Below are 24,749 nucleotides of genomic sequence, written 5' to 3'. Positions count from 1 at the left end.
ACTGGAGAAATGGTCTAAAATAAATAGAATGAAATTCAATAAGGACTAATGCAATGTACTCCACTTAGGAAGGAACAATCAGCTGCACACATACAAAATGGGAAATGACTGCCTAGGAAGGAGTACTGTGGAAAGGGATCTGGGGATCATAATGGATCACAAGCTAAATATGAGTCAACAGTGTAACGCTATTGCAAAAAAAGCAAACAACATTCTGGGTTGTATTAGCAGGAGTATTGTAAACAAGACATGAGAAGTAATTCTTCTGCTCTATTCTGCACTGATTAGGCCTCAACTGGAGTATTGTGTCCAGTTCTGGGCGCCACATTTCAGGAAAGATGTGGACAAATTGGAGAAAGTCCAGAGAAGAGCAACAAAAATGATGAAAGGTCTAGAAAACATGACCTCTGAGGGAAGATTGAAAAAATTGGGTTTGTTTATTCTGGAGAAGAGAAGACTGAGAGGGGACATAAGTTTTCAAGTACATAAAAAGTTGTTGCAAGGAGGAGGGAGAAAACTTGTTCTTCTTAACCTCTGAGGATAGGACAAGAAGCTATGGGCTTAAATTGCAACAAGAGTGTTTTAGGTTGGACATTAGGAAAAACTTCCTAACTGTCATGTCAGAGTGGTTAAGCACTGGAATAAATTGCCTAGGGAGGTTGTGGAACGTCCATCGTTGGGGATTTTTAAGAGCAGGTTGGACAAACACCTGTCGGATGGTCTAGATAATACTTAATCCTGCCTTGAGTGCAGGGGACTGGACTAGATGACTTCTCGAGGTCACTTCCAGTTCTATGATTCTATGATTGTTCTTCTGTATTAGCTGGAGTGATTTTAGTTCATGTCCAGTTCAGCCCTAAATGCATCTAGTGACAGTTATTCCCCAATTCCCTTTGGTAGTAGATCTTGCAAAAAAGTCTTTTTTTTTTTCTTTGTATCTTTTAATTCACTTTATCAAAAACATTATCAGAGGTTCTAGAAACTGCTTGTTTATCAAAACCCTTTTTAAGTACAAATGTCTGTCTTGTAATTGTTCTATCAAAAACATGACTGAAAAATATTGACAAACTGAAAAATGGTTGCCTTTTAAAATAACAGTAAATATAATTTGCTTGAAAATAAACTTTCACATTTAGAACAAGATGCCAAGTAGAGCTGGTCAAGTGTTTATTACTGCAATTATCCTAAGAGTTAACTGGGTATTTCAGTATGACAGGCTGAAGTCAAGGATTATGCGATTATCACTGGGGACAGAGAAGTTCCAAAGTTTCATGTAGACACACTTAACCTACTTTCTAATTTAAAAGCTAAACTTGGACCTATTCAGTCTTGTGTTGTAAGAGAGTTGAAAATGACTGTCCATAAATGGTTATTGAAAGAGCAGTAAATTGGATATGGAGGTAAGGTATCCAAGACCTCCCCTCTGTCCCTCTCCCCCCAAAAGATGTCCCACTAGAAAAGTGTAGGAGCTCTTGAGACTGAAATACTGCATTCTCAGACTTTCCAGCTACATTTGTTGGTTTGTTTGTTGATTTATTAATAGCAGTGTAATCAAAATAGTTAAAAGAAACAGGAAATGGCATTGACTTGAATTTATAGATGGTGGTTTTATTTTTAAATATACTTGTCATGTCTGTATCTTTAACTGGCTTTATTTTTTCTAAAGACAGCTAAGCTAGTAAAATAGCAGCAAGATAACCAGCTAGCCTACTGCACATAAAAGTGTAAGTTGAAGTTTTTATTTAAGGCTGAGCCCTTTTCAGCATTTTAAGCTTGTTTAAGAAGGAAATTGAAGTCTCAGACTGAAATTCCTAAAGCTGTTTGAGTTTCTTCAAAAAGGACTTTAATTTTCAGCCAAAGAAGCAAAATAGATCAACTTATTTTATAGCCAAATGTAGGAGCAGGTTTCCATTTCCAGTTTGAGATGTGCTGTCTTTCACAATCAGCCGTTGAATATGCACATCTAACTTTAGGATTTGGAATGAATCTGGCAAAATGTTTTTTTGCTCCATTTATTTGAAGTAGTAAAATGATGATGCTTCAGATGTATAGGAAGTCCATTAGATAGGTTGAAGGTTATATATTTTAGAATTCATACATTGGCTTCATTCTCCAACTTGGAGGGATGTGAAGAATTTTCCTGGATCAATAGTTGAAAGCTCCTGCTTTCTCATTTCTTTGATTTGGCATTGCATATTTTAGAATATCGGAAGTCTGGTTTGAAAGTGTGTCATAACATGAACCTACAATAGATTAGAAACTTGGTTGTAATGATTTGTGGTGACTGAAGGAAATGGATATTGGATTTTAAAAGATTTATTGGTGTCTTGTTATTGAAACCCACTCCAAAGGTGCACAGAGTCCATATAACTTTAAATATTGGAATTTTAATTCATTTTAACTGAGTTGAAAGATTATGTATATTGCAATGTATAATATGTTTAAGTTACTTGGAAAGAGATTTTAAATATGTGAAAATGAAGTGCAAACCTAAATAAGTGTTGAAACCTGTTTTAATGGACTTGGTATTGATGTGAACCATGATCACTCTGAGACCTTTCCATGTATTTTACTTGAGCTAAACAGCAATTGTAGCCTACACAGTAGAATATAGAAAGAAAGAAGCAAAGTTAAGTTTAACTTTTATTGTTCTTGATAGATATACATTAATATAGTATTTGTTTAAGATGTATACGGAATTGAAAATTTAGCTTTAAAAGGGGGATAACTAAAGAAAAATGGACCAAAATTCATTCACCCTTTCTTCCATTGAATGTCATTCAGGTTCATGAGTAGCCTACTGACTTAAGTGGGACAACTGACAAAATATGCTAATGCTTGGCATAAGTAAGGGTATTGGAACTTGACCCAAAGAAAATTAAGTAACATTGGTAGCAATGAGGAGCTAAAAGTATTCATGTTAATCAGTTGTATAACTTAAGTAAGGTTTGGATTATCTTGATAGCAGAAGGACTTCTAGGCATCCAGTTATAGGCACTAGCTGAATTCTTATCCAAGGCAAGTCCATTTTGCATCCCTCTAAGCAAAGGATGTATAGTTTTCATTACTCCTTTCATTACCCCACATAGTTGCATCAGTTTCACACATGATGACTGTGCATGCTGCATTCTAACAGGCAGAGTAGGGAGTTGAGTTAATTTAGAAAAAACTGGCATGCACTGATTTGCTTTATCTTGCTCATTTTATTAATTAAAAATATTATTTCTACAAAGACTTCAGACAGTAATGTAAAATTTCTTCCATTCGAGATGGCTAAATACAGATGCATAACTATAGTAATGTTTAACAGTGCCTTGACAATATTGAGCTGAAATCTTATTAAACATTTATTCGAAAATATATGTCAAATACTGTTGTGTATTGAAATCTCTTGTGCTTAGCAATAAAGTGTGAAGTTGGTTTTGTGAACTTAGAAAGTAGAGATGTTGTTTTTGTTACAGTTGCTATTGCCAAAACTTAATCCAAACCCATCCAAGTATGATAAATCATATAAATCATAAAATAAATGATGCAGGATTCACGCCTCATGGTGTACTACATTTGTAATGGATATGGTCTAAATTGAATATTAGTGACAATCTCCCAAACGCTACATATTTTAAGTGTACATGAGCATAAAGCAGTCTACAGCCCACATCCTAGGCTGCCATCTCAACATTCCTTTTTAACCCTAGCAAATCACCTCCCTTGCCCTTAATAAGCTGCCTTACAGTTGAGCAACCTTGTGTGTGTTTCCCCACAACGTACAGACTGTAAACAAGAAACAAGTTAATTCAAGGGAAGGACTTGGATTTTAAATCATTGTTTACCACATAAGGCAAGAAGCAAGTTCTCTAATGTGTGTAAGTTTGTCTGCATATGATTGTGGAGTTAAAATTGTGTGTTCAATATGATTTCATTTCTTGAAATACATTTTTTGTTTCACCATTTTACCTCCATAACTTACTGTCATTTGGTCTGTTTGCTCTCTCCAGAGACCACAGATGTGTTGTCATATCCTCATCAGTCTCATAGCCTCAGTATTATCATTATCATAGCTTCTGTGTATGTAAATGCATGGAGGGGATTGCTTGTATGTTGGTGTTTGTGAAATGTGAGTACCTGGCATTTTTATGTGATGTATCACAAAGATAAAGGTTGGATATTAGTGAGTGAATCTCTCAAATGCTACATATTTGAAGTGTACATTAATACAAACCAGTCTACAGACAGCTCCCAGACAGTATTTACATTCTTGAATTGTCATGTTTCACTTAAACAGCAGATAAAAATGTTGCTAATTCTAAGAACTTGGTTTAACAGAATAAAGTCCAATAAAAATTTGCTGGAAATGAAAACAAATTTTTTAACTTTACTTTTACTTGAAGACTCAGCTCCTGTCATAACTATAAAGGGAAGGGTAACAACCCTCCTGTATATAATTCTATAAAATCCCTCCTAGTCAGAGGCACCAACATCGTTTTACCTGTAAAGGGTTAAGAAGCTCAGGTAACCTGGCTAACACCTGACCCAAGGACCAATAAGGGGACAAGTTAATTTCAAATCTTGGGGGGGGGAGCTTTTGTTTTTGCTTTTTTTTTTTCGGTGGCATTCGCTCTTGGGACTGAGAGAGACTGGACATCAATCCATGTTCTCCAGATCTTTTTGCACAAGTCACTCATATTTCAGATTTGTAAGTAACAGGCAAGCAAGGCGTGTGAGTTTTATTTTTGTTTTCTCAACTTGTAAATGTTCCTTTGCTAGAGGGAGGTTTATCCCTGTTTTGCTGTAACTTTGAACCTAAGGCTAGAGGGGGTTCCTCTGGGCTCTTTGAATCTGTAGTTATTTCCATCCTGATTTTACAGAGATAAACTTTACCTTTTCTTTTAATACAAGCCTTCTTTTAAGAACCTGATGGATCTTAAAACAATGAAAAATCAAAGGGTTTTGGATCTGTGTTCACCAGGACTACTCGGTGAGGGTATACTCTCAAGCCTACCCAAGAAAAGGGATGTAAGGACTTGTGGGGGAGGAATTAGTCTCAAATCTTCCCAGGAAAGGTGGGGTTAGGCACTTGGGAAATATTTGGGGGAAGGCAGAGTTCCAAGTGGCTCTCCCCTAAGATTTGGAACCCCCTTTGTGGTGGCAGCTTACGGGGTCTTTCATGCGGGTCCCCACATCGGTACCCTAAAGTTCAGAGTGGGGAAGGAACCCTGACAGCTCCCTATTACTAATGTATCAGAAACATACCTGAGATGTTGGATTTAATATGCATTTTCCTTAAGCTTCTTTTTCAGCCTATATGTTCCATAAATACTTGTATCTAACATTTCACTTACTAACATTTTAAAATAAAAGCAAGTTCAATATAACATGGGTTCACCCATAACGCGGTAAGATTTTTTTGGCTTCCAAGGACAGCATTATATCGAGGTAGAGGTGTATTTAAAATATATTCCTAGAATCATAGAAATTTAGGCCTGTAAGGGGCCTCAAGAAGTCAAGTTAACTACCTTATAGTTGGAAAGATTTTCCTAATATCTAACCTAAATCTCCCTTGCTGTAGATTAAGCTCATTATGTCTCATCCTATCTTAAGTGCTCATGAAGAACAATTGATCAAGTCTGTTAACAGGTCCCCTCTCAGTCTTCTTTTCTTAAGACGAAACCCAGTTTAAATCTTTATTTTCCTTTTTCAGAACTCTCATATCAGAAAGCTGGAAGGAGAAAGTTATCGATACCACTGTGTGCTTCCAGAAGGCAAGAAGACAAACCTTGTTGTTACCAATAGGTATTACTATCAGCATAGTCTAATGTCTGTTCAAAAACTGCTTTTTAGAAGTGTTCCGTATTTTCAGGGCTTTGTCTCTTTCTTAGTGTGATAAATAAAAATCAATTATTCTTTGGCCTATAGAAGTTATGTTAAACTTCTGTGAACTTTCCTGTCTTCTATTTTCCGATATTTTAAACTTCCTTTATTTTGTTCCTATAAATTTTTAAAAAAGGAACCAAATCTCTATTGATATTAACGTACCTGCTTGGAAATACATCTTAATCAATGTCATTGTGGTTTGTGGCATTTTTCATGCAACTGTACTTGACTAGGAGGCATACAATGCATGCAAATGAACATCCACAAAGAGCAGTTAATCTCTTTCATGTATTAGATGAATGGACTCTAGCACCCTGGATTTGGTTTCCCAAATGATTGTTTTGCCCCTGAGTAATAAGTCTTTTATTCAAATAGGTAGCCTAGGTTATACTGAAACTAAAATTCCTAAATTGTTGTAACAATCAAACTCTAATTGTTTGAGAAATAGATTTCAACCTTGTTTCTTACATTACATTACTCACTCGCTGTATACATCTACTTTATCCTAAGTGTTCCAACAACTGTGCCAACATTAATGTGCCAGTTGAGGCAGCTGTGACTTTTTTGTACAAACAGGAGAAGAAATACAACAATCGCTACTTAGGAACAATGAGAACATCACTTATTAGGTCACTGCCTAGCGATCTTAGACACAAACAGTTGAGGGATTTAATTGTTTTTAAAAGTGCTTAAACAGAAGCGCAGAGCACAGGAAATGTGGTCTTACCCATATGAGAAACAGAATGAGTGACTAGTTTCTGATCTTACTGATCACATGGAGTAGGTTCACCCAGTACAAGACCCACATGAAAATCCCTCTTAGTTAACTTTGACAACCCATCCACCTTGAAATTCACAATGCAATATACAAAGCCTGTTGAAATTACTATTGAAGTCCTGATAGTGGTAACAAGTTAAGGCTTGTCTTCACTGCAGCGTGAGCTCACCATATAACTGAAATGTAGGTCCTAAGCTGACTCCTGTCCCCACACACACATTTTGTAGCTAGAGTTAAATGTTTAAACTCAATTTAACTTAACTTAGGGTTATTAAGTTTAAACTCAAGCTAGCTGGCCTGCTGGGGATATGGGTTGAAGTTTGAGTGCTCCTGACACTCCAGCTGCTAATGCAGCAGGGATGCAGCTACAGCTTGAGTTAGCGCAACTCATCAAATAGCTCTATGTAGCTCAAGTGTGTTTTTCGCTGTGTGCTTGCTCTTGAGTGGAGCAACTTGAGCTAGCTGTTGCAATGAAGATAAGCCCTGAATTTTCAACCCTGATGAAAAGGTGGTTTTAGTTGCTGTTTGGTTTTTTTTTTCTCTGTTTATGCAGATTGGTCTAAAACATACGCTATTTTTGAATTCTCCTGATATGCAAATTATCAAGGTAGTCCCAGCACCAAACCCACAGCCCTCAAGTAACATAGCTCCAGAGCCAAGGGGTGGGTATCACTGGTCTGTCATAAACATAAGGACAAGTCAAAATTAACCTTGTTTTTTTTTCTGATAAAGTCATGGTTCTAGGAGGAGGTTAAGTATTTCACAATGCTTTTGTCTTTTGGATAGGAGGCTAATGTGTGTAAAAGACGTGGAGATCCTAGGCCATGTAACAGACTGGGATTATTTATTTGAAGATTTTACACATCCTCCTTCTGTCGAAACAAATGTACTAAAAATCACTGTGAAGGTAAAAGAAATATTTATGCCTTTGGAGTGCAGATCTACTCTGAAAAGTGACTTAGATTTAAAAAGTATCAAAATGGGATTTTGGAGTTCTGTGTGTCAGCGATTACAGCGAGAGTGGTGTTTTCCTAACACCCTGAAAGTCAAATTGAATTTCTTCCCCCCACCACCACCTTACATCTTGCATTAATAAAGGTTTTGCAGGCAAAATTATGCCCTCAACTAACATTTGCAACCCCATGATGGTATACATAGGCTTTCTGTGAAACTTCTCCAACTTTACTGCCTTTAACAGACATGCACAGTTGTAAATGACTGAAACTTTTTAATAATTTTGTGTCAGGTACAGAAAAAGTATATTTTAATAAGGTTCAAACCTGTATTTTTATAACAAGTCCAAAAGTGTAATTTTTTGCTGCAATGGTATACTGAAAATTTTGATTTAATATTTTTTTTTACATGTAGCACAGCCTCTGCTGCTTTCAGCATTTGGTCTTAAGACCTATATTGATATATCAATTTCTAATGAAGATTATGCATCCAATTCCTTGGAAAATTCAAGAATTTAGTGGAAAGTTAGGAATCCTAGATTAGAAGAAGCGACCTTATCAGGCTGTTTATATTACCAGGTGTTCTTGTATTGTTACTGTATGTCAGCCAATTTCAGAATCTTTGCATTTCCAGGCTTCTAGCTAAATCAAAAACTACTATAATTCAGCCAGTGTGTAATGTTGATGAAATTTTTTGTGCCTTGTTATACTCTTTAAAATGCCCTATTTATATAAAAAGCGTGATTGTCAAGAACTTGGATTGTAACATCATTCTACTTGAATTGCATTCTTGCATAATTTAGCACTTCATCATCTCTGAGTGGAGCTAATTTTACTATGTCCTCCTATATCCGAAGATTTGGCCTGCAATTTAAGGAAATGGACTAGTATTCTTAATTTTTCACCAATGATGATTTAGCTAGCAGTCTTGTTGCATGATACTTATCCATACTTATTAAAATTTATTTTTTCAGATATGTAAACATAACTACTTTGATAAATTAGGATGATTGTGGTGTAAAATCATTTATTTACAATATGGTCTGGATCTGTACAGAAAGAAAAGCAGATATAACTTAAAAGATGACATGTAAGCAACCCAATATTGGGTTGTGAATATTTTCCCCAAGGCTTTTAAATTTATTTTTATTTCTCTTTGTAACAGGATCAGGGGCTGTTAAGGTTCCAAAAAAAGGACCATGCAGCTCATGAATGTCTGAAGAAAATTCAATTGAAGGATGAAACTACTGCAAGGGTAACTGCTTCTTCTTTTTTTTTTTTTTTTTACATCTCATGCCATTCTAGCAAAATCAAAAACTACTGTAATTCAGCCACAGGGGAGGGCCTGCTTGAAAGGATTAAAGCAGGCCTGCCCTGACTACTGGTTATTTGGTACAGAGGTCATTTAACACTGCGCTGGACCCAGATACGTATATCTTTTTAAGATGTATACCTCTGTGTACAATGTCAATCCTAAAAGAGACAGATAGTCTTTGTAAATTTCCCCTAAGGTAATATGCTTCTGAACACTAGGAATCTTGTGAAAGGCAAGACAGTGCCTGGGGAGGCCTCAAAAGTGCCTTCTATAAGTGCTGAATGGTAGCAGGTATGGTTCAGAGAAGACTGTGGCCCCAACTATGTCAGTTTCCTCCTTTCTCAAAGCAAGTGTGCATGTAAGGACCCTCTCTCCATGCCCAGAGCTACTTCTCAGATTTTGAGCAAAAATTCACTTAATTTCTTGTTTTGTTGCATTATCACAGCTAGGTAGAAGTATTAGGTAACTTACCTTTACTTCTTGTTTTGGTCACTTCAGGAACTCAGATAACAATGGCAGATGTAAGCACTCGCTCGTTCTCCATATTGCAAGAGGTCAATGCACGTACCTATTGACTCTTCTGCCTAGGGTTGTCACCTCTTCAATTAATTGGCTATATTGATTATTTGAAAATCCCCAATTAATAAACTAAACTTCTGAGGTTTGACAGATTCTAGTCCCAGAATCAGGTACAGTAGTATTAGAATTAGGGCTTGGCTACCCTGGAGAGTTGCAGCGCTGGTGGTGGCTTTACAGCGCTGCAACTCACTCACCATCCACAAAAAGCTTTTAAAATTTTCAGTAATTTTATTAACACTAGTAAAAACACAAATGTTCCTACACAAGCAAGAAAGTAACAGTAGTGCAATATTAATTTGACTTCCAGCATCATATATATATAAATATAAATAAAATATGCATACTCTCACAGCTCTGGAAGTGGGAAGACAGGTGATGGTCCACGAGGGTCCTATCCTGTCCCTAGCATGCCAAGCAAGTCCAATGGTTGAGATCTCTTAGGCTTAGATGGTGGTTGGGCCTATTACAAGGTCTGACTACCCTGAATATTCATAAGAGAGTTCTGCCACCTTTGCCCATAACTAACTTCCTCACCTTAATAATGTTGAGGGTATCCTTATCCTACAGTAATTAATAATGTCAAACTTATTAGCATATACATCATTTGGTTACTGTGGCAGTCTTGTGGTTGTACATCTGCTGGTATTCCTAACCTAAAATACCCCAAAGCGATATGAACAGATTTGTTGTGTTTCCATGTCAGCATTTTATGCAAGATCTCAGCAGAACTATATACTGTAAAACAAGCAAAATAATATATCTTATGACTCAGCGTAACGGCTGATCAACTTAATTTCGATAAGGCTTATAGGCCTGACTTCCTTATGCCTTGGGCCTGCAGGTTCCTTGCATTACTGCTGGATACTATACCTTATTTCTGTATTCAAGCTGACTTAAAATCTATAGGGTATTCTGTAGACTGGTCCATAGGGCCTTCACCTCAATCCCACACTGATCAACAACGGAGGCTTTTTGCTATCCTCTCCAACCCATTTTACAGGCTGAAAAAAATTCTCTTGCCTAATTACAAGTTTTAGGTTGTCTTCAAATTTTGGGGAACCTAAATATTTGTGGTTGGTCTTAATTTACATTCAAAGTTTGCATTGAGATGTTGAGAGGTATAGAAAGGGAAATAACATACACACAACCAGTTGCACTCTACATATTACATATACTAAATGAGTACACTGTTTCTAAAAAGAAAGGCATGTCAGTTTGAATCCAGGATAATGGAAATTAATGCATCCTCTTAGCTTAAAAGCTCCTTGTTCTATTTTTTTCATTAAATATGATAGTCTCCTTTGGTATCCTTGTTTTGTTATATAGTTTTTGAGAAAATCTGTATTACTATTTTTGTGAATACTATTTGATACTTAGAGCAGTCATTAAAATGTTAACCTTACTGAGGTGTTGGCTATACATCCAATTTATAGGTGACCAAAGCTTTCCAACTTGGGTGAATACATTTAGACAGGCGTCTAAGTGGTCTGACTTTCAAAGCTACAGAGCACTGATTTAAATGGAAACTTTACATGCTCAGCGCATGTGAAAATGAAGTTACTTAAGGAACCTTGTTGTATCAGTGCCCTAAGTGTGTGCCTAACCATTTAAGCATGTGAGGTGTCTCATTGAAGGGTTATGTATGTATTTTAAGAATGTGAATATTCCTAGTGACCTCAGTTGGGACTATTCACTTGCTGAAGATTAGGCACATGCTTAAGCGTTTTGCTAAATAGGGCTTAGGTTCCTAATTTTAAGAACACAAGCTAAAAGTTTTGGCCAGTGGTCACACCTTTACACTAGTGCTGATTGCTTTCAGACAGTGAGTGCCAGCATTTTGATCAGTCACCGTGTTTTGTTTGCAGAACTAAAATACATTTTAGAAAATACACCTGTTTCAAAAATTGCCATAATTCAGTAAGCTACGACCTTTTTTTTGATGGGGATAGCTAGCTAACATGGCCTTATTAACTTTATTATTGCTTTACAGAGAATTTGTCGTGTTGTTGATGAAGCCCAAGCAGCAAGACAGCAGCAAAAATTGGTGAAGAAAGCTTCACTGAAATTAATCAAACCACAGTCACCATCTTACTAATAACAGGGTTTGGATTTGGTTTAACTAGTGGTATGTGATCTTATTCCTGAAGATTTACCAGAAGCAATTTGTATACAGTGTACAAGAAAAAAATGAAATGCACTGATGGTCTTCCTGCAGGGTATAGCTCCTATATTATCTAGACCACCTTTCATTTTTAAAAGTGAAGTTTTTTGGCAATTGTTGCATAACATCATCTGATGGACTCTAACATTCCCCTTCAACATATATATGTATTTTGACTATTTTGCAGGAAACAGATTCAATACGTTGAAAATTTCCTTTAGAAAAGAGAAACTTCTACTGATTTTCCTCTTTCTTTTTTTCTGATATTAAGAAAAATATCCAACAATTCTTTTTCACAGACTTGGACTGCTACTTTCATGAAATTGTACCTAATTTGCACTATAATGTAATGGTTTACAAATGAATTAGCAAGAAATAATAACTCTGACTTTTGAAAACTAAAATCCATATATATCTAATTGAAGCTTATTAACAATATGTCCTTTACATTAGGAAACATTTCTAATGTTTAAAAATGTTCTTGTGGGGTTGGTCTTTCTATATTTGAAAGAAATACAGGGCTATTTGTATTCTGTGGTACAAGAAAATATTGCACTTTAGAATAATGTAAAAAGAATATGGGTATATATAAAACACATCATTACTTCTCAGTAGAGACAGTTACTTTAGAAATAATAGCCAATTTGCATATTATTAGAAATAATAGCCAATTTGTGTATTATTAGAAATAAAATTGCTCTTAAAAATTGACAGCTTAGGTTCTCCTAAAATTACAAGCCATTTAATACCTTAATATGTATTAATAATAGGAAGGATTTAGTGATAGACTGCACATTAATATTGGCTGTAGTTGAAAACTTAAATAGTTAGTGGTAAGATTTCCCTGTGAAGAAAATGCAACTCATTTTTATACAACTGAATATGTGCAGTTGGTCAAAAACTTGAACATTGATTTGTTGTCCATATTTCAGTATCTAATTGACATTTGCCTGAGATTTGTCCTTTTACTTAAGTTAAATAATCAACAGCTGACAGTAGTATTCTTACTGCGTGTACTATTGCTTGTCTTGAATACTGCTTCTAGGCCCCAGTTCAACAAGATACATAAGCATATAACTAATCTTTAAGTGCATGAATAGTCTCATTGACTTCACTGAGACAACTCACTGCTTAAAGTTAGGCACATGCTTTCTGAATCAGGCTTCTAAGAGCAAACTGTTCAGTTGAGTCATGGGTAAACCGAGACCTACCACTGTCAAATGTTTTGGCTTTCAAATGAGAGAATATATGTCCTAAAACACCACTTGTAAATTTTTGCATTTTTTACTTCGTACCTCAACTAGAGAAAAAGACCAGTTATTGACCTGCCCTTATTTTTCTTTATATGCAAGCTTAAAGAGTGCCAGTATGAACTCAGTGTTGAATAGATTCTTCCTCTGTCAATATTTGAACTTTATTTCCGCTGAAACAATCATCAAAGATAGAGGAGGACCCAAATTTCAAATCTGTACCAGAATGTAAACTTTCCCAGATTTCAGGGGTATGGAATCCTAGTGTTCTGGCCTGGGTCCATAGCTAATTAAGTGGTATACTTTGTGTGCCTTACCAAAGGAGAGAAATTAAAGATAATGAAAATGTGCTGCCAAATATGAAGCATCTAGGGAAAACTTGCACCTGTGCTTCGTTTACTGTTGCTATGTACATTTGTAGTTTTGATCACACAGTACAGTAGGAAGAAAAAACCTTAATTCCTTAACTGTGAGGTCTTAGGCACAGCTGTTGGCTAGAGAAGTCCTGAATGTGTAGTTTCATTCTAATGTTAAAACAGTACCTTGAATTGATAGAATGAGTTGTTTGGTATATTCTGTACATTTCAACTACTATGTTTAAAATACGGACAAAATAAAATCTTTATATGCAGTTATTTATGGTTTGAGTCTCAAAAATCATGGTATGATCTCAGATGATGAATGAGGTTTATTTTCCAAGTGAAATTTATAAACATTCCTAAAATACTTATGGTGGGGGTACAGGTGGATAAAGAGTACTCGCATACACTCAAATTGTAAACTTACGGACTGCACAAGAGTTCTCACTGTTTCATTGTTTTCCGCACTGCTTTTCCTGAGCTCAGCTTGTGGCCTCTGAGGAGCAAACTGGCAAATCCTGATAGAAATCAGAAATTTCACTACTTTTTGCAGAATTGGTCTTGGATTTTTAGAGGCTGCCATGTTGATTGAGGGGAGTAGTGGGGATTAAAACTGACCCCAAATTTCTGCTCCCAGTTTTCTGCCATCTTGACTCATGTGACTCTCTTCACAATTGCTGTTATATCTGTAATAGTAGTTTAGTCTTGTCTGCAAATGTTGATAATACTTAATCATTTAAATAAACACTATGAAATAGTTTTATATACAGATTAAATACAGATGGGGAAAAAAGTGATTGTTTTATGCTAACATTTTTACAACTTGGGTCATTTAGCAAAGGCTTTGGACCTTTAGATTCACATTGCAGATCTCCACTACTTGAGCCAACACAGTAACTGGTGGTAGTGTCAGGCTGTTACCAACTATGTGGGCCAGCCACTAGAGGAGATCCTAGATGTACAGTTTCCCAGTGGGTATCACAGCTGTTTGCTAACAGAAGAGGAACATGGAGACTCTGTGCACTTGGTTCAATTCCAGATTATGTATGGGAATGTGGTCCACTAGTTAAACCCTTCTGCCCTGCCTGCTTTTCATTTATCCTCCCTACCCTAGCTTCTGCCTCTATTCTACATTCCTCTTATCTAATCCCTGGCTCCTGTCCCTCTCTTCTTCACTTGTATATGCCCCAACTCCCTCTGCTGTTGTCTACCCCCACTCTCTTCTACATCCTCCTCCCTCTGACTCCTGCAAACCCCATCTGTTCCCCTCCCTTTCTTACTCCTCTCCAAACACCATTCTATTTTGTCTTATGCAGTGCTTTTCAAACTGAAGCTATCATAGCAGGAGTAGGAATGTTTTCAAAGGATTCTTCGGCCAATGGCTTGTAGTATTCAAAAAACGTATCTGAGAATATACGTTATTTATATTTTTGAATTAATATAACAAGATATATATCTTCAACTGGCTGCAAAGAACTTCTCCCCCAGGACATCGCAAGTCATGAAAAAACATAAAATACAAAAGAGCACAAAAAAGTTTTTAATTTAAAATGTGAAAAAATTAACTTGTAAACCTTTTGGTAATAGCAGGTATAAATTTAATACAGTCTGAATCAGTTATGCCAACAGTTTACAAATATATAAGAGGGATAGCTCAGTGGTTTGAGCATTGGCCTGCTAAACCCAGGGTTGTGAGTTCAATGCTTAAGGGGTCCATTTAGGGATTTGGGGATTTAGTTGGGGTTGGACTAGATGACCTCCTGAGGTCCCTTCCAACCCTATGATTCTATGTATCAAAGTGTGAATATGAACAATGGCTAACTCTCAAAGTGGATGCTAGTGGACTACCAACTTCAAGGGGAGTAACAATAAGACTGTAAGAAGAAAGCGCCTGATGCCATTTGGCTGATGTGCAAGTTATCTTAAAAAACAGATTCAGGCTCTGTTTTTATTATACCTTCAACTGATGACAACAGTACACTATTATATACATCACCATAGGAAGGACAAAATCAGGCGTTTTCGTGATGCATCTAATATAAAATATATATTCTTAGTCAAAGTGCATGAATTGTGTTCAGTTATGAATGCGTACGTCCTTCCAGTTGTGCAGCTCCTTTCCTTAAACTGTGGATATTTTATTTGCATAATCACTGTATTGTTATGTCTCAGTAACAAAGCTGTGAATATGCAAATCTCCCAACTCTGGCTACTATAATCTCTCCGCTCTGATTTGCTCCTGCTTGTGGACTTTTCAAGCTGTTTGTCAGCAACTAAGATGGTAGTTCCAGCTATTCACTTGATCTAGCTGAAGCAGAAAAGCTGTGAAATGTATGTGAAAAAGGAAAATATACCAAAAAGAAATTGACCTGTCAAAACGAATTTCTGAAGTTAAAACTTTGGATTCATTTCCTTCCATCCTCTCCTTTCCTTCTTTCTACAGTTCAGCAGAGATTTTTATTCCAGAAAAACTATTGTCTATTTGTGCTTAAATGACATATAGCAGGAGAGTCCAACACCCCCTTCCAAAGCCTCCAAACAATAGATTGGTTTCAGTGGAGAAAAACAGCCTTGATGTGTTCAGTGGGTTGAGGAGGAAGAGGATATGAGGAAGGGAAGAAGGAGAAGGCAGGATGATGGGCATAGAGGAGCAAAAGACAGCTCAAAAAGACAACTTTTTATATTTAAAAAGTTCATACAAACAAAGATGGTCTAAAGTTTTGCATACATCAATTTCTATTATATCAGCAAACTGAAAATACCTCATCCAGCTATGGAGACCAGCTACACAACAGAAGGAGAGTAAGCCCAAGAATTGTTGACTGGGGTGGTCAAGGGGAAGAGACATGTAAAATGTTGCCACTGTCAGAAATTTGCTCTTTTTCTTGCTTTCATTTCTGCAATAACCCCAGGCCATATGATGAGTTTGATCTTAGTGTGGAGTTGGTAAGTCAGTGAAAGGAGTACAAGTCTGGGAAAGAGGGAGGGATTGGTCAGCAGGTGTGCTTGAGAAAGCTATTGGGGGGGAGGTTAAGATTGTTCTCTGGGCTGATGTATGGGGTTAAGCTATGTACACAGGAGTGCTTTATGTTCCCTGAATTATACAGTCTTGGAGTGATGGTGTGGGACAGGAGGTGCAGCAATCTGCACCAAGCGGGGACCAAGGAGAGGGTTTGGAAGGAGCCTACTAGTGTGTATTCATTATTCCCTTGAGAATGTTGAATTCCAATCTTGCTTCGCTGTTCAGCTGATTTTATATTTTATCAGGTCTAGGTGGTAAAGTTCTCTTGGAGAGTTGCAACTGAATCTCAAATGCACCTATGGCCACCCATTATTTCTGCCTCTGCAGTGATAAATTTCCTAAAGAGTATTTCCATATTTTCAGTCCCATTCTCCTACACCTGAGTGTGCTGGCAAGCTCAAACTTCATGATTTGCAGGCGGGGAGACATTGCCTCTTTCAACTGCATCATCTGAGAAAAGCACAACCGGAGATTGGGGCAAGCACAAAGAAGGCCATATGGGTGCCCATGTATGGACTGTTCACAGACAAGCAAGTCTGCATGGAGAGCTGCATCCTGTTTGGAAGGCTCTGGCAGAAGGATGGGCTCCAGGAGGAGCATGGAAGTGTGGAGTGACATCCTGAGGTAGTTCCCTGCAATAAGGCAGATTGTTGGACATCCATCTCCATTGCTTTAAAGTTGCTGCTCTTAGGTATTCATCATCCCCTGAGACTTTTGGTTATTTTAAGGCTTTTCCTCTTATTCCTGCATTGTGCCCCTGTACTGGTAGCAGCCCTGTCCCCAGGTCAAAGCTACTAGCAGCATCAGGAGTTGGATAACATCCTGCTTTGGCATGACACTAAGCAGATGTGTGAACCTCTGTGCTGATGAGAGGGTGGAAGGAGATGAATATGTGCCAGATTTGTTGCCTCTGCATCAGAAGTCTGTATGAGGCCGAATACTTTGACATTGTCAATTTTCTTTTTTTTCTTAACCAGGTGTCAAACTGCCTCTTAGTATAATCCATCAATCACTATAAGAGTATTACTCCTTCCTCTCTTATCCTAAGTAGAAATAAACCAAATTTCTTTCCAAGGAATCGGAGCTCAATCTTTGCACTCTAGGAGAATCCTGGCTTGTATTATAGTGTGATTACTGTTTATTGCTCTCAGTCTCTTAGCCACGTAGTTACATCTATTATAATATTTTTCTGATTTTGCTGTAATGTCTCTCCTGCATCGTCTGTTTTTTATTTATCCAACTTCTTTACTAAGTTATTTTTTGTTTGTTTGTTTTTTAATTTCAAGTTAGTTACCCAAAGAGGGCATGACAAATATGAAGTCCCCGCTCTCTACAGATGGTCAGGTTGTGGAATTTGACAATGGTAATGCCTTACCTTGGTTGGTATCAGATTCTCACTGTCATTGAAGGTAACTTTCACTTAGTTGTTTGCCTGATGTTCAACATTAGGAAGGGACTGGGTACTTTGGTTACATTTTCATCTTTCGTGTTTGGAGTTCGTATATCATAATAAGCAGTTTTCACTCTTGATAGTATAGTATAGTATGTCTCCAAGGTACTGATGGACAGCAGCCTCCAGTATGTAAATCACTCCCACCTATATTGTGTGAGTGCTATAACCAGCCACTCAAAAATTACACTAGAACATGTGGTGAGAGAGATGTTAACAAGCTAAGTGAAGTCAAAGTGAAGTTTGGTGTTAGTTTGCATTTTACCTTTTATTTCTTTGTAACCAATTCTGATTTTTATGCCTCACTACTTGTAATCACTTAAAATCTATCTTTCCATAGCTAATAAACTTGTTTTATTGTCTTATCTTAAATCAGTGTGTGCTTGGATTGAATTGTTTGGGAAACTCCTTTTGAAATAAAAGGGTTTCTGTTAATGAAATGATGGACTTTATGTGCACTTGTATTGTCCAGGAGGATCCTGGGCAATATAAGACACATTTCTGGGGGAAAGTCTGGGACTAGGAGTCTTCTGGCAATATAATTCCTGAATGGCTGGCTATAGCACTCATACAGTATAGCTGGGAGTGATCTGCATGCTGGAGGCTATGAGAGAACAGACCAGGAGTGGTTGCTCTCCCAGTGAAGCAGTGTAAGAGGCATCCCAGGTTGGTGAATTGAGGGAGCATAGCTGTTCATCAGTCCAGATTGTATACCAGCAGATGTCACCGCCACTTACTTGGGTCACCACTTTATTCAGATGTCCCTGGGGAGCCAAATTAGCCTAATGAATGTCAATGTCACCTTATTCAGGACAGCATTAGTAAAAATCCCACTCTTACCAGACCTCCCTCTGAACCATGGGCTGTGGATGGTTCTGCGATGCTGCAGAGCAGACAGTGTACTGGTGATTCTCACCCTTAGTCTGCAATTAATTTACAGGGCTGTGTTACAGGATAGGGGAGAGACTGTGAAAGGAGGGGTAGGGTAATAAGCCCACGTCTTGAGTTCCAATACATCTATGGCTTTAAGCTTCCCCATATGTTCATATCTCAGTTCTCCTGGCACTGCTGCCTCTGTGCCCAGTGGGGATGAGGCAGCATTGCCAGAGGGAGCCTTTCAAGCTCTGATACCCAGATCAAGTGTTATCTTTAAAGAGCAATGAGTCTGGGCTAAATGTACCTGTGAGAACTTTTGATATATGTGCCCACTCTGGCCTGTCCTACTGACTCATTACCAATAGAATTGTTGCATGCTAATACGCTATAAAGGACAGGTGGGGAGTTATCTGTAGTCAATGACTCCACACTTAAGTTATCTGAGCTGTTGCAACTTTCTTATAGCTTATATCAGAAAACAATCAGATACAACGGTTAATACCTTAGTTGAATTACAATCTAATGTGAGTGTTGTGCGATTTTTGTGCAAGACCATTTTTCTGTTGTAAATTGGAATGAAATCTCAATGTGATGAAGATTATCTGGGGAGTGGTTCATTATCCTTTTTTATACATAAGATTCTCCTCAAATGGGCCACAAAGTGTCTAACTTTTCCTTAATGGTAGCTTGTGCCAGTATTATGAAACCATCTTGATGTAACCCATTAAAAAGAAAGCTTAAGAAACAGGCTGCTGCTAGCAATAAATGTCATGAGAATCAGTATCTCCTCCTCCTTTCTTGCCACTTTCCTGTTCAGGGTCAGCGACTTTTACAGCCTTCCTTTAAAATTTATGATCATATGCCAGACTGTCGGGGAGATTGGATCTCTCTGAGTTTCACTAATATTTGGTCCATGTACCAAGTCTTCAGTCTCTTATTTGTCATCTTCCATCCAAAATAATTGCAATTATCCTGCCAATGTAACTCTCCAGTCTCTGCTGCATATGCCCACATTGTAGCTTAGCTTCCCTCAACTTGTCTTCAATTGGAGCAACCAGCATTAGGCCCCTTACAATCTCATTTCATTTCCTGTCATGGAGTGCCCAACCATTCGACCATCTGAACATCTTCATTTCCGTGGAGAGCATACTGATTTCTCTTTTAATGATTGGCCAGGTCTCCGGTCTGTACATTAAGATGGGTCAAAGTACATTCTGCCTTTTAACTTCTGTAAGCAGAGCCAGGATGAGCTCTACCCTGACATCTGGTGGTGAAACTCAGGGAGTGTGGAAAGGAATTTCAGGTGTTTGCATTTGCACATCCACCCCGCTTAGCATAGCCCACGGCAGCTTGGGATGGTTATTTTGACAGCTCTGGGATCCCCAATTTCTTTGTTATTGGGGCAGGAGGAATAAAGTGTTGTCACCCTGATTATGTGAATGAGGAACTGAGACTGCTTTAAGACAGAGAGTCTCACCATCAATTAAGTAGCACTCGCTAGACAAGGGACATGGGTGCCAAAACGCAGTGAAGTGAGAGAGGTTGGGGGCTGGTGTGTGTACCTGATGGTATGGGCCTCTTTTGAGGGCCTAGAACACCAATTGCACCTCCTCCCCTCTCCACTATTGAAGAGCAGAGCTAATTTTGATTCCATTAGGAGCTCATCTAGAGGCTGCTGAGCTGAATTCACTTTGGGCCAATGGTGCAGCAGCACCGGGGCTCCCCTACTACGAGCTGAAATCACTAAAAGAGCTAATTGTACTGAGCTGAGATCACTGAGTGCTGTGTTAACTAGTGGGGGAGCCTGAAGATCTATTGCTAAGCAGCTGGCAGAGCGGAGCAGTTTGCAGCACGGTTGGAGCGGCCCATGGAACAGCGAGCAGAGCAGAGTGGAGCGGTTTGCGGGGACGGGAGGAGCAGCACAGCTGGTGGTGTGAAGCCGGTTGTGGTGAAAGCTGGAGCAGTCAGCCCCGGCCCACGTAAGGTGCCCCCTTAACACCCTGTGTGCCCCCCATTTCCACCCAGGCTGGGAGGGGTGAAACTCTGCAGATAAACTTTTTAACTCTGGGGCAGCACTGATCTGGGACAGAGACTTTTGGGTTGTTGGACTTTGGGGTGATTGAACTTAAGACCCTAAGGGGAAAATGATATTGCCAAAACTTATTTGGTGGGTCTTTTGCTCATGGTTTGTTATGAATCCTGTTTGTGGTGTTTCCCCAATATGATGCCACATTGTTTCCCTCCTTTATTAAAAGGATTTTGCTACACTCAGACTCGAGAGGGGAAGTATTGCCTCCTAGAGGCACCCGGGGGGTGGTATGTAATTATCCCAGGTCACTGGGTGGGGGCTCGAGCCGGTTTTGCATTGAGTTATTGAAACGGAACCCCTGGATACTGAACCCGGCCCTTGTTGCTGCCAACTCAGAGGGGCAGAAGGGTTACACTTCAAAGAGAACTGGGGTCACTCCCACCATTTCCATCAAGCAGTTTTAGTACTCTGCCAGGCATCAATCAGGAGGGCACGGTCATTGAACATTGCTCCTCCGTATTTAAATTTTCACTCTTCTAAGCTCTCTGCATGTGGTATCCTTTACTATGCATAAAACCAGATACGTCCTTAATTTTATAGGTCTTTGCAAAATATAGAAAATACTACATTAATTTTCTGGTTTCACTGCTAGGATTTTTAAAGTTCAACACTTAACGTTAACTATAACATATGAAGTTTGTTAAATAAACCAAGATGCTTCTGTTGGTTATTGTATCAATATGTATCATTGTATTATACTATATTGTGAAATTTATGCTGTAAATTGTTTCAGTTGTTGCCCACAAGATGGAGGAATGACTTAACATTTATATTTTGCTGTGCCTTTTAACATTTTTTCCATGTACCGACATTGGTGAAAGGAATTAAAATCTTTAAAGGAGGACATAAGCTGTATATCAGAGGATGTTATAAGGTTTGCCAGCTGTGGACAAAAGCCAATGATTTATGGAGGACTACTGAAAAATACAGCATACAGGACATGCTTTCAATAATTCTTGCTGTGGCCACTGTGAAATATGAATTGCTGCCCAATTTGCAAATGCACAACATACCTGAAGGGATATTAGTTTTGAGGTTTAAGTAAAACCTTTGTGTATAATTCACTCAACATACTCATCTCTCTGATGTATTGAAATGCAAAAGTTTGTGTATAGATCTTTGTATAAGACAGATTATGTCAAGTTTGTACTATTTTTTGCTTGTATAGAATAACAGGCACAGAGGGATCTGAGAATATTTGAGATCCTTCCCAGTCCTTCTCTGTTTAGGCCTTCCCAAAACTCTTCATGGGATTATTCTTTCTTTTTCCTCATACTATTCAGCTGAAATTCTAATTTTTAGTTTTTGGGAGAATAGACGTGATTATTTTTTCGTGGGAATGGAATGGTCTAAGCATTGTGTAACAGAATGAAATGTCTGACACATGAGACCAGGGGGGAAAATGCTTTAGAAAGATCCACACGTTCAAAATTTTTGAACCGTTGCTGTTCTGGGTTGGCTCATGTTGGACAATTTCTATATTTTATAGTTATAAAAATTAGATATGTGCTGATTAAAAAAAACCCAAAAGCTCTAACGAGTTCAGAACATGGGTCATGGCTGCTACTTTTTCTCTGTCAGGACACTGAGGAAAACATACTTTAAAAAAAGCATTCCTTCATTATGAACTCACCCTCATCCTCTTCATACTGGTGAGCTTGAGGAACCTTCTAGGAAAAAGTGTTTTAACTGCACAAGCGCTCCCTCATGGTACTGAACTTTGTTTCTTGGTTATGTATAAACACACCAGTCACTTCAAGGGTTTTATAATGATCTAGGGGTGTATGTGTGTGTGTGTGTGTGTGTGTGTGTAAAACTACATAGAAACAATAGGTGCGCGCACACACACACATGCAGTTGTGTATTATGCAATAAAACACCTTAGAAGCAATGTGATTTAAAAAAAATGTACTGGGTGAAGGTCTGTACTGCACTGCTCAGGGACACAGCACTGATGTTGCAATCTAGGGTAGCATGAGGTTTAATAGTGCTAAGGGGTTTTTTTTTTAAGCGGTCCTTACATCCTTGTGACATTGCACTATTGTTAACACTGGAGTGGCCCCTGGCCTAATTTAGGCAGACAGGAGGAGCTGTCTGAGTTACAACAGCCTGTGCCCTGCTGCTTCTGGGTGACTGGGCTGCCCAGAATCCCTACAGTGCTGTTATGTGATCTCACTTTTGGCACGGCCTTCCCATCCTTAGCCTCGCCTCTACTATGCACCCTATGCCCAGAGCTTGTGACAGGGTCCTCTGAGGGCAGCTAGTTCCTGTCTTCCTCAGTTCTCACACCAGGAGAATTCTGTACTGGCTGGATCCAGAGCTTAAGACTCCTTTTATGCCAATCCAACCCTTTTACCCAACATAATGGGGTCCGAAGGGAGGTGAGAATCTCACCCAACATAATGGGGTCCGAAGGGAGGTGAGAATCTCACCCAATATGTATAAGAACAGACTATAAAATGCAAAAAAAAATTGCAAAAAAATTTCAATTTACAAGCTATGTTTTTGCGGAGTTCAAAATGGGACCATTTTTTAAAAATCATTTTTACATTTTGGGGGTTTTCCCCTCTCACTTTTTCTATTTTTTTTTCTTGCAAGTGTCCCTGCCAGTAGGTAGGGGATCTTGGGGGACAATTACCACACAGGTGGGGTGCAAAATAAACTTTATTAAGAAAATGCAAAAATAGGGAAATTTAATAGTGAGGGGTGTGGGGTTTGTTAAGGTAGACAATTGGGGAGGGGTTTCTTTTGGTGAACAGTATAGGGGGTTTCAATAGTGGGGTACAATACAGTTGGTAAACAATTAACACTGAGGTATAAATGTAACAGGTAGCTAACAATTTCTATGTAGAAAGGTGTGTCACAGCAGCATATAACCAACTAACAGTTATGGAAAAATGTTAAATAAACAATTTTAGGTAAAAATGTGTCACAGTGGTGTAAATGTAGAATGTGAGGTGTATCAGAGAGGAAAAAGTAACCAATGGGGTTTTATGCTAGATTGGGATGGGGGAAGAGGAGCACGTGGTGGAGCAGAGGGAGATCTAAACACAGGCTTTGGCTACTCTTGCACTTCAAAGCGCTGCCGCGGCAGCGCTTTGAAGCGCTAAGTGTAGTCAAAGCGCCAGTGCTGGGAGAAAGCTCTCCCAGCGCTGTCCATACTCCACCTCCCTGTGGGGAATAACGTATAGCGCTGGGAGCCGCGCTCCCAGCGCTGGGGCTTTGACCACACTGGCGCTTTGCAGTGCCGCAATTTGCAGCGCTGGAGATGGTGTGTTTTCACACCCTGCTGCAGCGCTGCAAATTTGTAAGTGTAGCCAAGCCCTTAGAGAGACACAGAGAACAGACAGACTGTAAGGAGTCAGAGGGACACAAAGAAGCTGGGGTGGGGGTTGCAGTGGAAAGACAGACTTAACCACAATTATGCAAAACACAGCAAAATCTTATCTATGATCTAACTTAACCAAGCCTACACAAATTAGCAAGTAACAAAACACAATGCAACAATTCTCTAAGCGTAACTTACAGAGTATAATGCTAAACCTAACTTAACCTAATGAGTGCACCTTATACTAGGGGTGGTTCTCCAAGGGTGTGGCTGCAGCAGTGGAGCAACTGCAAGTGAGCTGCCCAGGATAGAATTCAGGGAGGCACAGGTTTATTTCTAGCAGCAAAGGAGCTGCAGAACCAGAAACAGATTACAGATGCAGACCAAGGAGTTAACTTGGGTCTGTCTGTTGGGGAAAGAAAAGCCAGCAGCTAGAACAGGGAGGGTCTGCAAGAGAGAGTTTTTACCAATCCCCAGGACAACAGCAGAGGCAGAAGCAGGCACAGCAGCAGCATCAGAGGACGCAGAGAGGACTCAATTTGCTCACAATAATCAGGAGATCTCCAGGCAAAATTCGTTGTTCGTGGGAGGGGAGTTTAAAAACGGGGGTATGCTCAAAAACAAACGAGAGCGGGGAGAGGGCCTCCCAAAGACCCCTAGCTGATCAGACCAGGTGGCAAAGCAAGGACCTTCTCCGAGGTCTGCTTAGAAAATGTCT

The 24,749-nt window shown here is 38.8% G+C and overlaps 1 protein-coding gene across 1 annotated transcript in view; it reads left to right on the top strand.

Annotated features, from left to right (window-relative positions):
- The window catches only part of VPS13C (vacuolar protein sorting 13 homolog C), a 194,789-nt gene extending 181,247 nt beyond the window's left edge, over window positions 1–13,542 (top strand). Inside the window, exons 80-83 of the mRNA XM_044979645.1 lie at window positions 5,699–5,790; window positions 7,436–7,556; window positions 8,768–8,857; window positions 11,487–13,542. Of these exons, the coding sequence (XP_044835580.1) occupies window positions 5,699–5,790; window positions 7,436–7,556; window positions 8,768–8,857; window positions 11,487–11,591 (408 nt within the window). The 3' untranslated portion in view covers window positions 11,592–13,542. The remainder of the gene's footprint in view (window positions 1–5,698; window positions 5,791–7,435; window positions 7,557–8,767; window positions 8,858–11,486) is intronic.
- Window positions 13,543–24,749: the final 11,207 nt, after the last annotated feature.

Source organism: Mauremys mutica, chromosome 11 (genome assembly GCF_020497125.1).
Source record: "Mauremys mutica isolate MM-2020 ecotype Southern chromosome 11, ASM2049712v1, whole genome shotgun sequence".
Classification (NCBI taxonomy): Eukaryota; Metazoa; Chordata; order Testudines; family Geoemydidae; genus Mauremys; species Mauremys mutica.
This window is presented reverse-complemented; position numbering and strand designations above follow the sequence as displayed.